General features: G+C 38.4%; 1 protein-coding gene across 4 annotated transcripts in view; it reads right to left on the bottom strand.

The window, feature by feature from the left end:
- Positions 1–297: 297 nt before the first annotated feature.
- The window catches only part of cpeb4b (cytoplasmic polyadenylation element binding protein 4b), a 34,603-nt gene continuing 22,535 nt past the window's right edge, over positions 298–12,365 (bottom strand). For 2 of the 4 annotated variants that reach the window (XM_034889292.1, XM_034889290.1), the window contains exons 5-11: positions 10,431–10,454; positions 8,905–9,075; positions 8,315–8,404; positions 7,727–7,845; positions 7,470–7,584; positions 6,468–6,649; positions 300–4,959 (exon numbers count right to left, since the gene is read on the bottom strand). In XM_034889292.1, coding sequence (XP_034745183.1) covers positions 4,732–4,959; positions 6,468–6,649; positions 7,470–7,584; positions 7,727–7,845; positions 8,315–8,404; positions 8,905–9,075; positions 10,431–10,454 — 929 coding nt within the window. In that variant the 3' untranslated portion in view covers positions 300–4,731. Of the gene's footprint in view, positions 4,960–6,467; positions 6,650–7,469; positions 7,585–7,726; positions 7,846–8,314; positions 8,405–8,904; positions 9,076–10,430; positions 10,455–12,365 lie in introns of all 4 variants that reach the window. The other 2 variants (XM_034889291.1, XM_034889293.1) reach the window with 2 other exon arrangements.

The raw sequence follows: 12,365 nt of genomic DNA, 5'->3' as shown, positions 1-12,365 counted from the left end.
TCCTCAATGCTGCAGTGATGTAGTGTACTCCAGGGTGTGGTCAGTTCAAAATAGCAACACTGCTGGGTGTGGTCAGAGGTACAAGGCAGTGAAGCACCACCTTTTAGTCTGATGATAAGTTACTGTTTGGATGGACTACTCATACACGTGGTGATAATATACTACATGAGAGCCAAACCTTGATTACAACACAGAAAGATGTGAACAAATATAACAGGATAATCTAGTAATTGAGACTATCCCGTTACAGCTTCAAATGTCCCAAGACTTGACATAAATAAACACACCAAGCATATATATTCATCACAGTTAAGATTTATTTCATTCAACATTTCACATTACAAATATTTAAAAATTATGCATACTGTTATAAATAGTTGGCTGCAAACAATTAAATAACATTAGATTTTTCTTTTTCGTTTCACTAGCACTTCTACAGACCAACTCCTAGAAATATGGACATATCCGTATTACATAACTTAATTAGAAAGGAAAATACAAAAATAGTAACTTATAAAGTGAAATGACAATAAAAATTAAGGTGATATCTTAAGTAAAAAATGCTATTAATAAATACATCAACCTTCCCATACACAGTTAAAAACTATTGAAATCTTGCCATTAAGTAACATCGTTAACAGACAAATATTTAAATATTTATTTTCCTTCAGAAAATGTGAACCATATATTGTGGAGCACAATATAGCAATTAGTAAAAACTAGACACTTTAACATATTAAAAGCTTCACCTCAAAAATATAACAAAAATCTGATCAAAATTATAAAAATCAATTATACATTCCAATTAAAAATATACCAATAAACAGCTAAATACATTGTTGACCTAATAATTACAATGCAATCAATCACAGTAGCTTAAAATAAACAAAAGAAATGAGCAAATGAGCACAAAACCTTTAATGTTTTAAAAATAACTTCAATTATTTATATTAGTACAAATAGTTTGATTTCTTTTCTTTTTTACAAACACCAGCATGAAAAGGATTACAATAACAGTAGAAAATGACTGTGAAAAACATATTAACATCTTCTTTAATTAAATGTCTGCAATTAAAAATGGCATTAAAGAATTACATTGCAAAGAGTCTTTATCTGGAAAAAGGTTCAAAAGAAGTATTGCACATAACAACTTGAAGTTAACTTGCAACATTTACCACATTCAAGTCTTTAAGCTCCCCTTCCTCCAGATAGGTCTATATAAGATCACCTCAATAGACTGCGGGGATGAGTTCTCAAGTCTTTTAAAACAGTGTTCTATAAGGATGCTCAAAGTCCTGCACTGTCAAATTGATTTAAAGTTAAGTTCCTGTCTTGTTTCTCGTCTTATCTCTCTGTCATGTGCATCCTGCAGAGGTCTGCAAATGGGGAAGCGAGGAGATCAACACGTGGGTAGGGGAGAGGGGAGGGGGGTGAGGTGAGAGTGGGTTTAGGGTGTCCTTAACAACTTAATAGTTGAGAAACATTTGGTGCACACCACAACAATTAGTTTTAATAGCTAGTTCATGTACTTGTCATTTTCTCTTTTTTGTCATGCATGCTAAGGATTACAATAGGTGCTAGTTGGCAAGTTCAAGAATATATATATATACTTTTTTGAAATATTAAAATATCTAAACACCAAACATCCATTCTTGTGATACGAGATTCAGCGTTAAGCATGAACCAAATTTTGCATTCTCCTTATAATAATAGTAATCTATGGAGAGGAAACCAAGACAGAAGTTACCATTTTCCAACTAGTATAGCCATGTTTAGAGACATTAACATCAATTTCAAATTATAACTTTTTTATTTTATTTTTTTTAATTTTATTCTCGCCATGCTGTTATTGACCAGATTGACTGGAAACATCTAGTTTACGAAAAACTAAGACCAAGAGAGCAATACACTTTGGTCTCTCCTCGGCAGATCTGAAGTCGCATCAACACAAGTGCGCACTTAGTTGTAAAGTTTCCTCAGCACTGAAATGTATAAAAAGCATAATTGAAAATAATATATATTGAAATCACTCAACTTTTTTTCTTAAAATGAACATTTCCATATATGCAGATCTCTCAGTAACAAAAGTACAAAAGCTACCTTTCACAATGTGAAAAATTGAGGTATTGCAAAAAGGAGTTTTCCCATTTGTGAAAAATGTGCCTAAAATGACTGTTGGAAAAAGAAAAAATATTTAGAAAAGTAGTGCATAATAAATGTTTATATGTGCATGACAAAATAATTTAGCTAGAAAACACTGTACCAAAAATCAGCAGGCCATGTATAAAATAATCTTTTTTTTTTTAATCTCATTTAACAGCAAATTCTTCACAAAGTGTTTAACTTCTAAAATGCTCACCCACCACACCCACAAAACTAATGTCCAGGGTGCAAAACTGGTGCAACAACACCACGCCAATATGAGGATACGTTTCTCACTAGTGTGTATAATCAAGTTTCTGTACTAACTCCCTGACATATTTAAATGCTCGGCTAGTAGGTTACCACTGAGTGACTTAAAACGTTAAACAAATGAGAGGATTAGTTTTACTTTTGCTGTGTAAATGTGCACTGAAACTTCCAGCAGACCTATTTGAGACAAGAACTAGTGCCTACCAGCGTGCACCTCCATTTTGAGCTATGGAGTGTGTGTGTGTGTGTGTGTGTGTGTGTGTGTGTGTGTGTGTGCGTGTGTGTGCGTGCGTGTGTGTGCGCGTGTGTGCGTGTAAGCCCTGTTGATTTTCCACTGGTGTTCTAATGGGTTTTGACTGCACTGTCAAATATATATATATATATAAATATATTATGTTCAAGGCCAATCTTTGGTTTACTGGGCTTGACAGCTAAGCAAAACTGGGTAGAAGTGACAGAATTAAAAAAATATATAAGAAAAAAACGTCCTAAAAAAAGAGAAAAAAATGAGAATAAAAACCTAAATAAGAAATGAGCTACAGTATGACCCACTACCGCACAGCCATCTTTGGTTCCCAAAAGCCACTGGGTACAACCGACTGTTACCAAGAACACACTGCATGTGGGTCACAAGTGTGTAGTAGTAGAGCACACTGCAGAGACTATCTTCATTTATGCTTCAAAAACACTGGATGCTGAGTTGGATTAGCTTGGCAGGAGAAAGGATAGAGGGTTCGCCGAAAGGGCAGATCCCTCTATGACTCAAATGTGTGCTGACGATTGGGGAATCAGATAAACTTTAATTGCTTCTTTCATTAAATGTAGCTGACTCTCGGATGCAAAGTAGAACTTATTCATTAAAGACGGGAAAATCGCCCAAATGCATAAAAAAAAACCTAACAAGGACAGACATTTCCTGTTTGGTGGTAGACCCACTTGACCAGCCTTCTCTCGAGGAGTTACCCTAACCTGTCCTGAAAGATCCGGGTCCAAACCCCCGCTGTGTATTGACACAGAAAGCAGGGTTTGATCCATAAATGAGGCTCTACCCTCTGTTAGCTGCTAGCTTAGCAGTAGAGGCTGCAGGCAAACATGAGGAGGGGGGAGTTGGGCTGGACTTATCTCTTTACCAGGAAGCCTGTCTGTTTGTCCTTTGGCCTCCCGACGCCTTACATTCCCCTAATACACTGTATACTGTACGATGCTCTGCTCTGTCCCTAGCACAACCCTGGGTTTAATTACAAAAATAAGGAGGTGATGAAGCAAGTGAGTACAAAACTGTGCCAGTCACATCACACACTGACTGTTGCATCACTTCCCTTTGATTATAGTTCTTAGGAAAGGAGAACACGAGCGGGTGATAGTGTTTTCTTTCTTGCTATTTTTTCTACTTTCTTTTTAACTGTATTCGGCACATTAGCAGCTGAGTTTGAGGTATTAGTTTTTGCATGTCAAAATGGAGATCAGAACCCAAATATGTGTTGCTAAATTTTTGTTGCTATTTTCAAGTTACATCAAAATATTCGTTTGATGGTTGAAATTATAAAAAGAGAGGTTCAAACATTTTGATATGGGAGGGGAAAAATCCATTTCGTTCTGCAGTGGGCCCTCTCTGTTCTTCAAAGTAAATTCAAGATTCAGCTTTGGTTAACCAATAAGGGTCTCGTATACTGTATCTGCACTCTTTAAAATTGGAAATAAGTGCACTCTTCTTTAGCAACACCTTTTTCAATTCACATTTGCTCTGGAGCGTCTTGTTTCAATAGAGAACTTAATCCCACCTCTCAGAAATACATAGCCAATAATATGATGTTGCAGCAGCATCTGCTCTGGAGACTCAATACAAAAGAGAAGCAACAGCTCTGCTACAAAAGAAGTCAATCAAATCTCAAATGAAGTGTATTGTTTTGGGGCTTCTTGTATCAAAATTAAAATCAAATTGTTGTTTAGAAAACAAAGGCTAATTGAATAGCAGAGTACCATATCACACCTCAAACATTCCTATATATATATTTATTTTTTGGACAACTAATAAAAATATTTAAAAAATCAAACGCATAAATAAAATTATGTTACATCTTTTTTCCTTGCTGGACATATTTGGATAGAATTCCAGTTTTTCTTTTCTATCTTCAAAATATATATATATATATATATTATATATATATTAACTTAAAAAAAAAATGAGAAAAAGGTTCAGCGAAATTAGAGCAAAAAGGAACCAGCAACAGAAAAGTGCATTTATTTGTACAATGATTTGCGACTCCTGCACTACCTGGCCTCCTGTTCCCCTGTTGCCTCTCCCTCTCTGTTGTCCGCTCAGTTCCAGCGGAAGGAGATATGTCGGGGTCGGTCGCCTCCTTCCTTCACCAGGGGTTTGTGAAACTCTCGTCCGGCACGTGAGTGGATTGCCGCCCAGCAGTACTCACAGTAGTACTGCAGACAGGTGACGTTGGCGCAAAAGAATGGTGCAAACTTCCCGCCGCAGCGAGTTCCCTGGCACTCATCGCACAGCTGGTCATCCAGCACGTATGGCTTCACTTCCACCTGCAATCAGAATTGGGAATAATTTGAATTTAGCAATGTTATTTCCTTTACAATATCTTTTTCTGCAAACTGCTGTGGGTTTATAAATCCTTTCTCTGCCAGATACTTTTAAACAAACCAGCAGAAAACTAAATGGCACCCTAAAGGTAGAAAACTCGTTGTAAATTTAAGTACACTATTGGTATTGTTCATAAAAGTTAAAATCCTTTAGAACCTTTCTTGACACCATTTATGGTCCATGTTTTCAGCATTACCGTAATAATAGTGGTACTAATTGTAGCTGTCATTATTAGTGATTATTATTATTATTAGACTTTAATATTGCAGGTAGTGCACAATTATCTGGCTCCAAATGTTGAAATTTGTGGATTTCAAACTCTCTTTTCCAGACCCAGTGTACATTTTTCACTTGCTTGGCCAACTGCTCAGTGATGATAGATTGTGCTTTTAGCAAGTGCCTTTCACTGAGGCACTCACTCTACAAATTTTGCACAGCAATTATGCAAATAAGAAAAGCAGCATACTATTATTCCATTATTTCATATTGTGATGTTACCTGTTTACTATATATATTTTTGTTGGCTTTCTGCTCACGTTATCTAGTTCACTCACCTATTGTGCAAGTGGGAATAATATTTGAATCAAGTTAGCGGCCACTGTAAGCTAGCTGTTGGCTGCTGACAACAGTGGGTAAATCATTGATAACCTTAGCTTTAAACTGTACACTGGAAGAGGGACTGTAAAGACATGACCTACGTGAGATTCAGAGTGCATTCTGGATTGTTTTTTGCAGAACAGAAGTAGATGACTTGAACAAAACACTTCAGTTTAATGTTAACGGCAGTGGTGTCATGGAATAATCTGCCACACCATCTAAAAATTTAAAAAATCTAAACCCCTTTAACTTCATCTTCAACTTAATCCCTATTTTCAGTAACCACCCTCCCCTACCCCTAACTTTTAATTGAATCTGCACTGGAGTATTCTGTCCTGGGGTTTGTTTGGTTTTTTACTTCTCACAGTAATTGTTAACAAGGTATTGCTGTAAAGAACCATTTGACCCTGTACTGTGATACTTAAGGAATACACATTGTTTATGTTGGATTTTATGTTAATCTAGCAACAGTCTTTTTGATACTGTTATGTGCTCTCGCTCAACTGTCGAGATTTTGGTAGAACAAAATTTTGAATTAGAGTGAAATTCCCTTTTTCAAGCTTTTTGGAGTCAGGACAAGAGTTGCTACTTCCACTTATCTTCAAAAATGCATACAAAATGTGCTTCCCTACTACACATTATCTACTAATAAGCAAACACATTCTGTATATAGAGCTGCATTTTTCCCTCCTAAACAAAAAATCCTGGAAAAAAACAGTGTAGAAAACGGACCATGGCAAGGAGAGTTTGAGAGAAACAGAACAGAAAGTTGAGGTGTTGGGAGACAAATGAAGAAAGAAGGCAGCCGGAGGGGGGACCGAAAAACACTGAGCTCTCTTTTCTTTTCACTCACTCGTTTATCAATTTCTCCATGCTGCAGCTGTACAAAGCGAGCACTGATAGCAGCAATGTAGCTCTGCTGATTAGAGAAAGCGACCCGCCCTGCTCCCTTGGGGTACTTCAGCTCAGGGTCAGTGTCGATGCCAGCGTAGCAAACTCCTCCATACAGGCGATCCATGATCATGGCCAGCTCCACTGCAAAGAGGGAAAAAGACACTGAATTAGCTGAACAAAATATTCATAAAGCGCACGCACGTACAAGTGCACGCAAGTACAAACGCACGCACGCACGCACGTGACCTTGCAAATGTACAAGGCAGCTTTACTTGTTAGAACATAAAAAGTCAAATGGTAGATTGTAGCTTTTATACATGTACATTTTGATCCAAATATTACACAGGGTCATACAACATGTAATGCACCACAGTAGGGCCTTATGACCTTGGTTATATCCGCAACTACAGCACAGAAGTCTAAAACAGCTACCATCATTGCAAAAAAACATGAACACACAGTGCACATAACATTGGTAACAGGATAAAGAGGAATTTAATATTCTACACAGCACAGCGTGCCACAAAGGGTACTTCCTGACGGGACCAGTATAGGTCAAAGCCGATTGCAGCAGTACAAAGCATGTTCTTGCTCTACCCTCTAGCAGGTCTAATGTTTATTATAAACACAAGCCGATCACATTGCAGCGTCTTAGAAAAAGGAGAATTATGTTTACAACTGCCATTTCAAAGATTGGAATGAAATGTAGCATGAGAAATGAAGTACGGGTAATTTGTGATTTACGGTATAAACATATGCAAAAGGATTAAATGCAGAGTTGGATTGAAGATGTATTCAAGGCCTTAGATAACAAGGCTTAAATACACAGAAAAATATGGGAATTGGACATTAGCAAACACATGGGATCCAAGCCGTATGCACAATACATACTTCAAATGTAAGTGTTGATTCAGCTGGTGGGAAAAGAATTTTACATAAAAAGACAAACAATCAAGGATACCTGCACGGAGTGGACGAGGGACACCTCCCACAAAGATGGTTTTCCTCGGGTCCAGAGGCTGAGATCCATCCATTACAAAATCGCTGTCGTTCAAGTTCCAGGGCCGGATCTGAACCTGTTGTGCAGAAAACCAACAGGTTTTAGCACCCCACAGTTAGTGTACAAGCTGTATGAAGCTGGTTATAAAGTCACGTTTCACTGAGTTTAGTGGAAACAGCGAGAGATTTGAGTAGATGGGTGTGTTTGTTCCCACTGACCGGCTTGTCTTTGATGGTGGGGCTGGACACACAGAGGTACAGCTTGCCATCCTCTTCGATGCAGGCATCGATCAAAGCCTGCACTGAGCTCTCATCTTGAAACAGCAGGAAAGCATAGCCTAGACAAAGTACAGAAGGGTTATTCATGCTGTTGGGGAAACTCTGTATTGACAAAGATGATTACTTTGACTGAACAAGACATTCTGCATTCACAGCAGGCAGGCATAAGCTTTTACAAACAGAAAAACAAACAAAAAGACAGACAGACAAACAGTCTACACATGGTTACAAAATGCTCAGATAATAGACCAAATCAGACTGCATTGATGCACACATATGAATTGTGGTAGTGCACAGATACAAGGCTAGCAATGCTGTACTAAAGAATACTAGAATCGGTTACCGAAAAAACATCATTTTCTTCTCACAAAGAACCACAAAGAAACTGACGCAATAACTGTAACCTCTCTTTTGTATTAATAAATTGGATCAGGAACTGGTATGTCAAAAAGGGTATTACAGCTACCTGAACAAAAAAAGGTAAACAAGTGCAGGACAAAACAGCACAGAATGAAGAATTTAACAAACCTTTGGGTGGAAAATAGGATTTGCTCTCTGCTTTGTGAGGCCAGTCCACAAACAAGTGTCCAAAACGCCGGAAACTGGCTGTTATCTCATCTGAAATTAAGAGGACAGAATGCATGTTCATTGGCAGTTTGCAGGATTTAAAAAAAAAAAACAACACTGAAGATTTACAGGAAAAGTCCTGCCTCAGATGTCACTGTATAGTATAGTATAGTATAGTATACTAAGTATCCAAACAGTAGGATGCTTGTGTGTCAGGAGTAATTTTCTAATATTATCTTTATTATCTTATGACTAAAATCCAAAAAGAAAAATGACCCACGGATAAGACAAACACGCATGACCATTAGTGTGGCTTTTCCTAGCTGGACAGCGCTAAAAAAAGAAAAGGGACTAAGGTGAGACCTGGATGTCAGCTTGCTACTCTTGAACAGGTTAATAATGGGTTTTGTAACGTATTATCCTGCATTATCACTGAAGGCTTCATGCCGTCATGTGGATGCACCAACAGTGTTGTCGTCATTACTAAGAATTCCTCATGGGGGGGGGGGGCAACAGAAACAACGCACTATAGCTTTAATGTAACTACTTACCTTCATCTATGTCCGGGGGCAGACCTCCCACAAAGACCTTACGTGAGTAGCGTTCGACCCGCTCTCCATTCTGGTGTGGAAAGCAGTGTGGAGAGCCCAGGCCTGCAAGACCCTGATCGCCGCGCTCATCGTCAGGGAAACCATCCTCCATGGGGAAGAGAGAGGAGTGGCCTGAGGGAAAGACAGAGAGAGAAGAAGAAGAAAATGAGGAAAGGTTTATTTATTGGGTAGAGAACTTGGCGTAAAGGTTAAGAAGGGGTTGTTGTTGTCATGGTAAAAGACTTGGGCAGCAAGGACATATAACATGTTGTCCTTGTACGTAACATAACATTGTTCATTTCTTTTTCACTGAATAACCACCTGATGCTGGGTGAAGGGGGAATTATAAAAGTATTTCTTTAGGTCTTGATCGGACATCACTTACCACATCATTAGTAGCATGCAATGCACATGACTAGGGAATCATTACAAAATAATAGCCACTGGTGGGAGTGAAATGTTGCAGGTATTTTTCTAGACTCTGCAAATGTGTTCAAAACCTCAGACTACTATTATAAAAAAGTAGTACATTATACGTAGTAGTATAGGAGTAGTAGTAGTTAGGAGAGAAGGGTAACATGCAGCACATAAAGGTTGGTAGAGGATCAGCTCAACCTAAAAATAATTGTATGACTGTTTAATTGAAATTAGGACAAAGAAATATAATGTGACCAGAATAGTAAAGTGGTTATGACTTAATTTCACTCATGTGGCATGTAGATAAATCATTTCCAAAAGAATTGGGCTAAATGAAAACACAAAGAGTAAGAAATGTACAGAATGTCACACAGCCAGCTGCCTTGACTCACACACTGAGAGCAACTGTAATGTCAGTGAAGGACTGAGCATGCATGTGCATGTTGGTGCAAGCGTTTGTGTATGTGTTTCAGAGGTTAAGCGCGCCTTGGCCTACTCCTCCTCCGATACAACCTGCCATGGGGCTGTTTAATAAAGATTTATGCAAGAAAGTTAGCCTCTGCTTGTAGTATGTGCTGTGCTGTGCTGTGTGCGTGTGCGTGCGTGTGTCCGGCCATGTGTCTATGCTTCTGTTGCAGTGTGTATAAATCGCATACTACAATTGTGTCTCTGTGCCCCATTAACTTTCAGCTAAATGTGACAATAACTATCGTCTGACTAAACAATCTTGCAAAATGTGTCTGAAAATGAGAAGAAGAAAAAAAGCAAAGTGTCGAGCATAACAAGTGAAACACTAACTAGAGGATTAGAGAAGCATAAGATGACTTCAAAAGCTGATGGCCAGGTTTGACACTTCACAGTCATGCAGACAAACATGTCACTTAACTGTACGGGAACACAAGGGCAGAGTCAATCAAAAACTTTTACACTGCATGCAATTAACAACCAACGCCCTATAACCATTAAAATCACAGCATGGCTTGACATCACAAAGTCAGTCAAAAATATTGAGACCTAGAGTTTTATTTAAGCAGGAAAGGTGACATAATATACCCATGATTATATTTTACCTCGTCTCCTGCTATAATTCCTGGCTGCATGTGGAATAAGGACAAATCAAAGAAGAGGGTGATTACAAAAGATGCAAAATACATGTACCAACAAAAGTGCCAGGTGCTTTACGACAATGGAGAGATTATTCATTGTCAATCCACCCTCTATTTTATTAATCAGCTGTAAATTATAATTAGCCCGTGGAACTATTACAATACCACTGTACCAACACTAGACTGTAAGGTCTACAAGTAGATATTGTGAAGGACTGTAGACTAACGCTTCAGTGAAAGAAGGTAATTACTAGCAGCTTGATCATGTTGGCATACTGATTTTATCTCACTGTATTTTGAAAAAGGATAAAGATGTTTTGCATGTTTCAGAGTGGACACTTGTCACCTGGCTATTTATGCAGTACTTTTTTAAAATGAAGATTTGCTTAATTATCAATAAAAGGATAAAAGACAAAATCCAAAGAAGACAAAGGACAGATCAGTACATCAGTAACAAAGAGTACATGAATTCAATAGCAACAGAACAGGAACAAGTAAATACAGGCATCAGGATTACAACATTAAAACAAGGCAACAGAGGCTAAATAGTTGTGCAACTTGACTGAACAGTGCACTGTGTAATATTGTGCGTAACAATAGAGATTTCCTGCATTCTGATTATGACCAAGAATCTTAAAAAGGAAAAGAAGAAATTGTCTTAGAACTGGACCTTGAGGCACACCACTGGTAATCAGGGACATGGATAAGATAGTCCAGAGATACACGCGAACATATGCATAACAATTGCACAAGATCTTGTACAATTTTGATAGCAGACACAACAGCAGATTTGGTGCGGTCCCACTGAAAAAAACAAGACTGACATGCATCAAGTATGTCACTATTATCTTAGCGTTCCCAGTGGCAGGGGTTCTGTTAGTCTGTTGCCGATAACAAGTGTAGCGCAAGCACTAGTGTGGCTAACTTCTACAATAACAGAATGAAACTGCCAGAAGTAATAATAGAGCAGAGTAACCATCAACCATCATGTTTCTGGACATGGCCTGCCATTTTACATTGTGTGATGTGCCCTCGTAAAGTCACACTTTAGACTATTAAACAAAATGTATCTATGAAAGTGATCGGTTCCGGTTGCAATCTAAACACAATAGCAGCTCTGCGGCTAAGGAAGGCAACAGTGGCACAAAATGGGAGAGAGGGTAACTGTTCCGTAGGTGCAAGGCTATCTGCATTTGGCACCAAAGTTGATACTGTTAAACTTGTTAGACCGTGGCAACTGGAAGAGACAGACAGATTGAAGGAAACAATAGTTTTAACCACTCTATTTTTTAAAACATCATTGTTTCCTCTAGAACCAGATAGCATTCAAACTAAATGGGCACAAATTAATAACTGTATGCTGCCTTAAAAAGTGCTGTTTCACATTTTAAATAATTCTGTAGAAGGGGGGTGAGAGTATGTAACCAAGGTGACACTGGCTATATTTTCTTTTGTGTAATTCATGCCGCAGAAATCCAATTCTCTTTTCTGCCTTAAAACATGGGAATAACCCATCTAACCGGTCCATCAGCCAACAATGCTGTTCACTGTAATGTGTAAACAAGAAGATGCTCTTTTTACTCATTTAATTTAACGCGCTCACTGGGACATCATGTTTCTTTGCACAGAGACGAAGTGAAACAAATGAAAATGTAGACACTGAGGAGATTGAAGCACGGACTCATCTAAAACTGTAAGGACATGGAGAGGATGAAGAAGTGGCCAGGACACACAAGCAATAATCCTTGGCTCCCACAGTGGACTCTCCAACCCAGATGGACATTAACTCTGGAGGGGGAGGTCATAGAGAGAGAGAGAGAGAGAGAGAGAGAGGAAAGCAGATTGAAAGAGAGTGGAGTGTGCTATAAAAAAGATGTGTGTGTGTGTGTGTGTGTGTGT

This window comes from Etheostoma cragini, chromosome 13 (assembly GCF_013103735.1).
Source record: "Etheostoma cragini isolate CJK2018 chromosome 13, CSU_Ecrag_1.0, whole genome shotgun sequence".
In the NCBI taxonomy this organism is placed as follows: domain Eukaryota; kingdom Metazoa; phylum Chordata; class Actinopteri; order Perciformes; family Percidae; genus Etheostoma; species Etheostoma cragini.
This window is presented reverse-complemented; position numbering and strand designations above follow the sequence as displayed.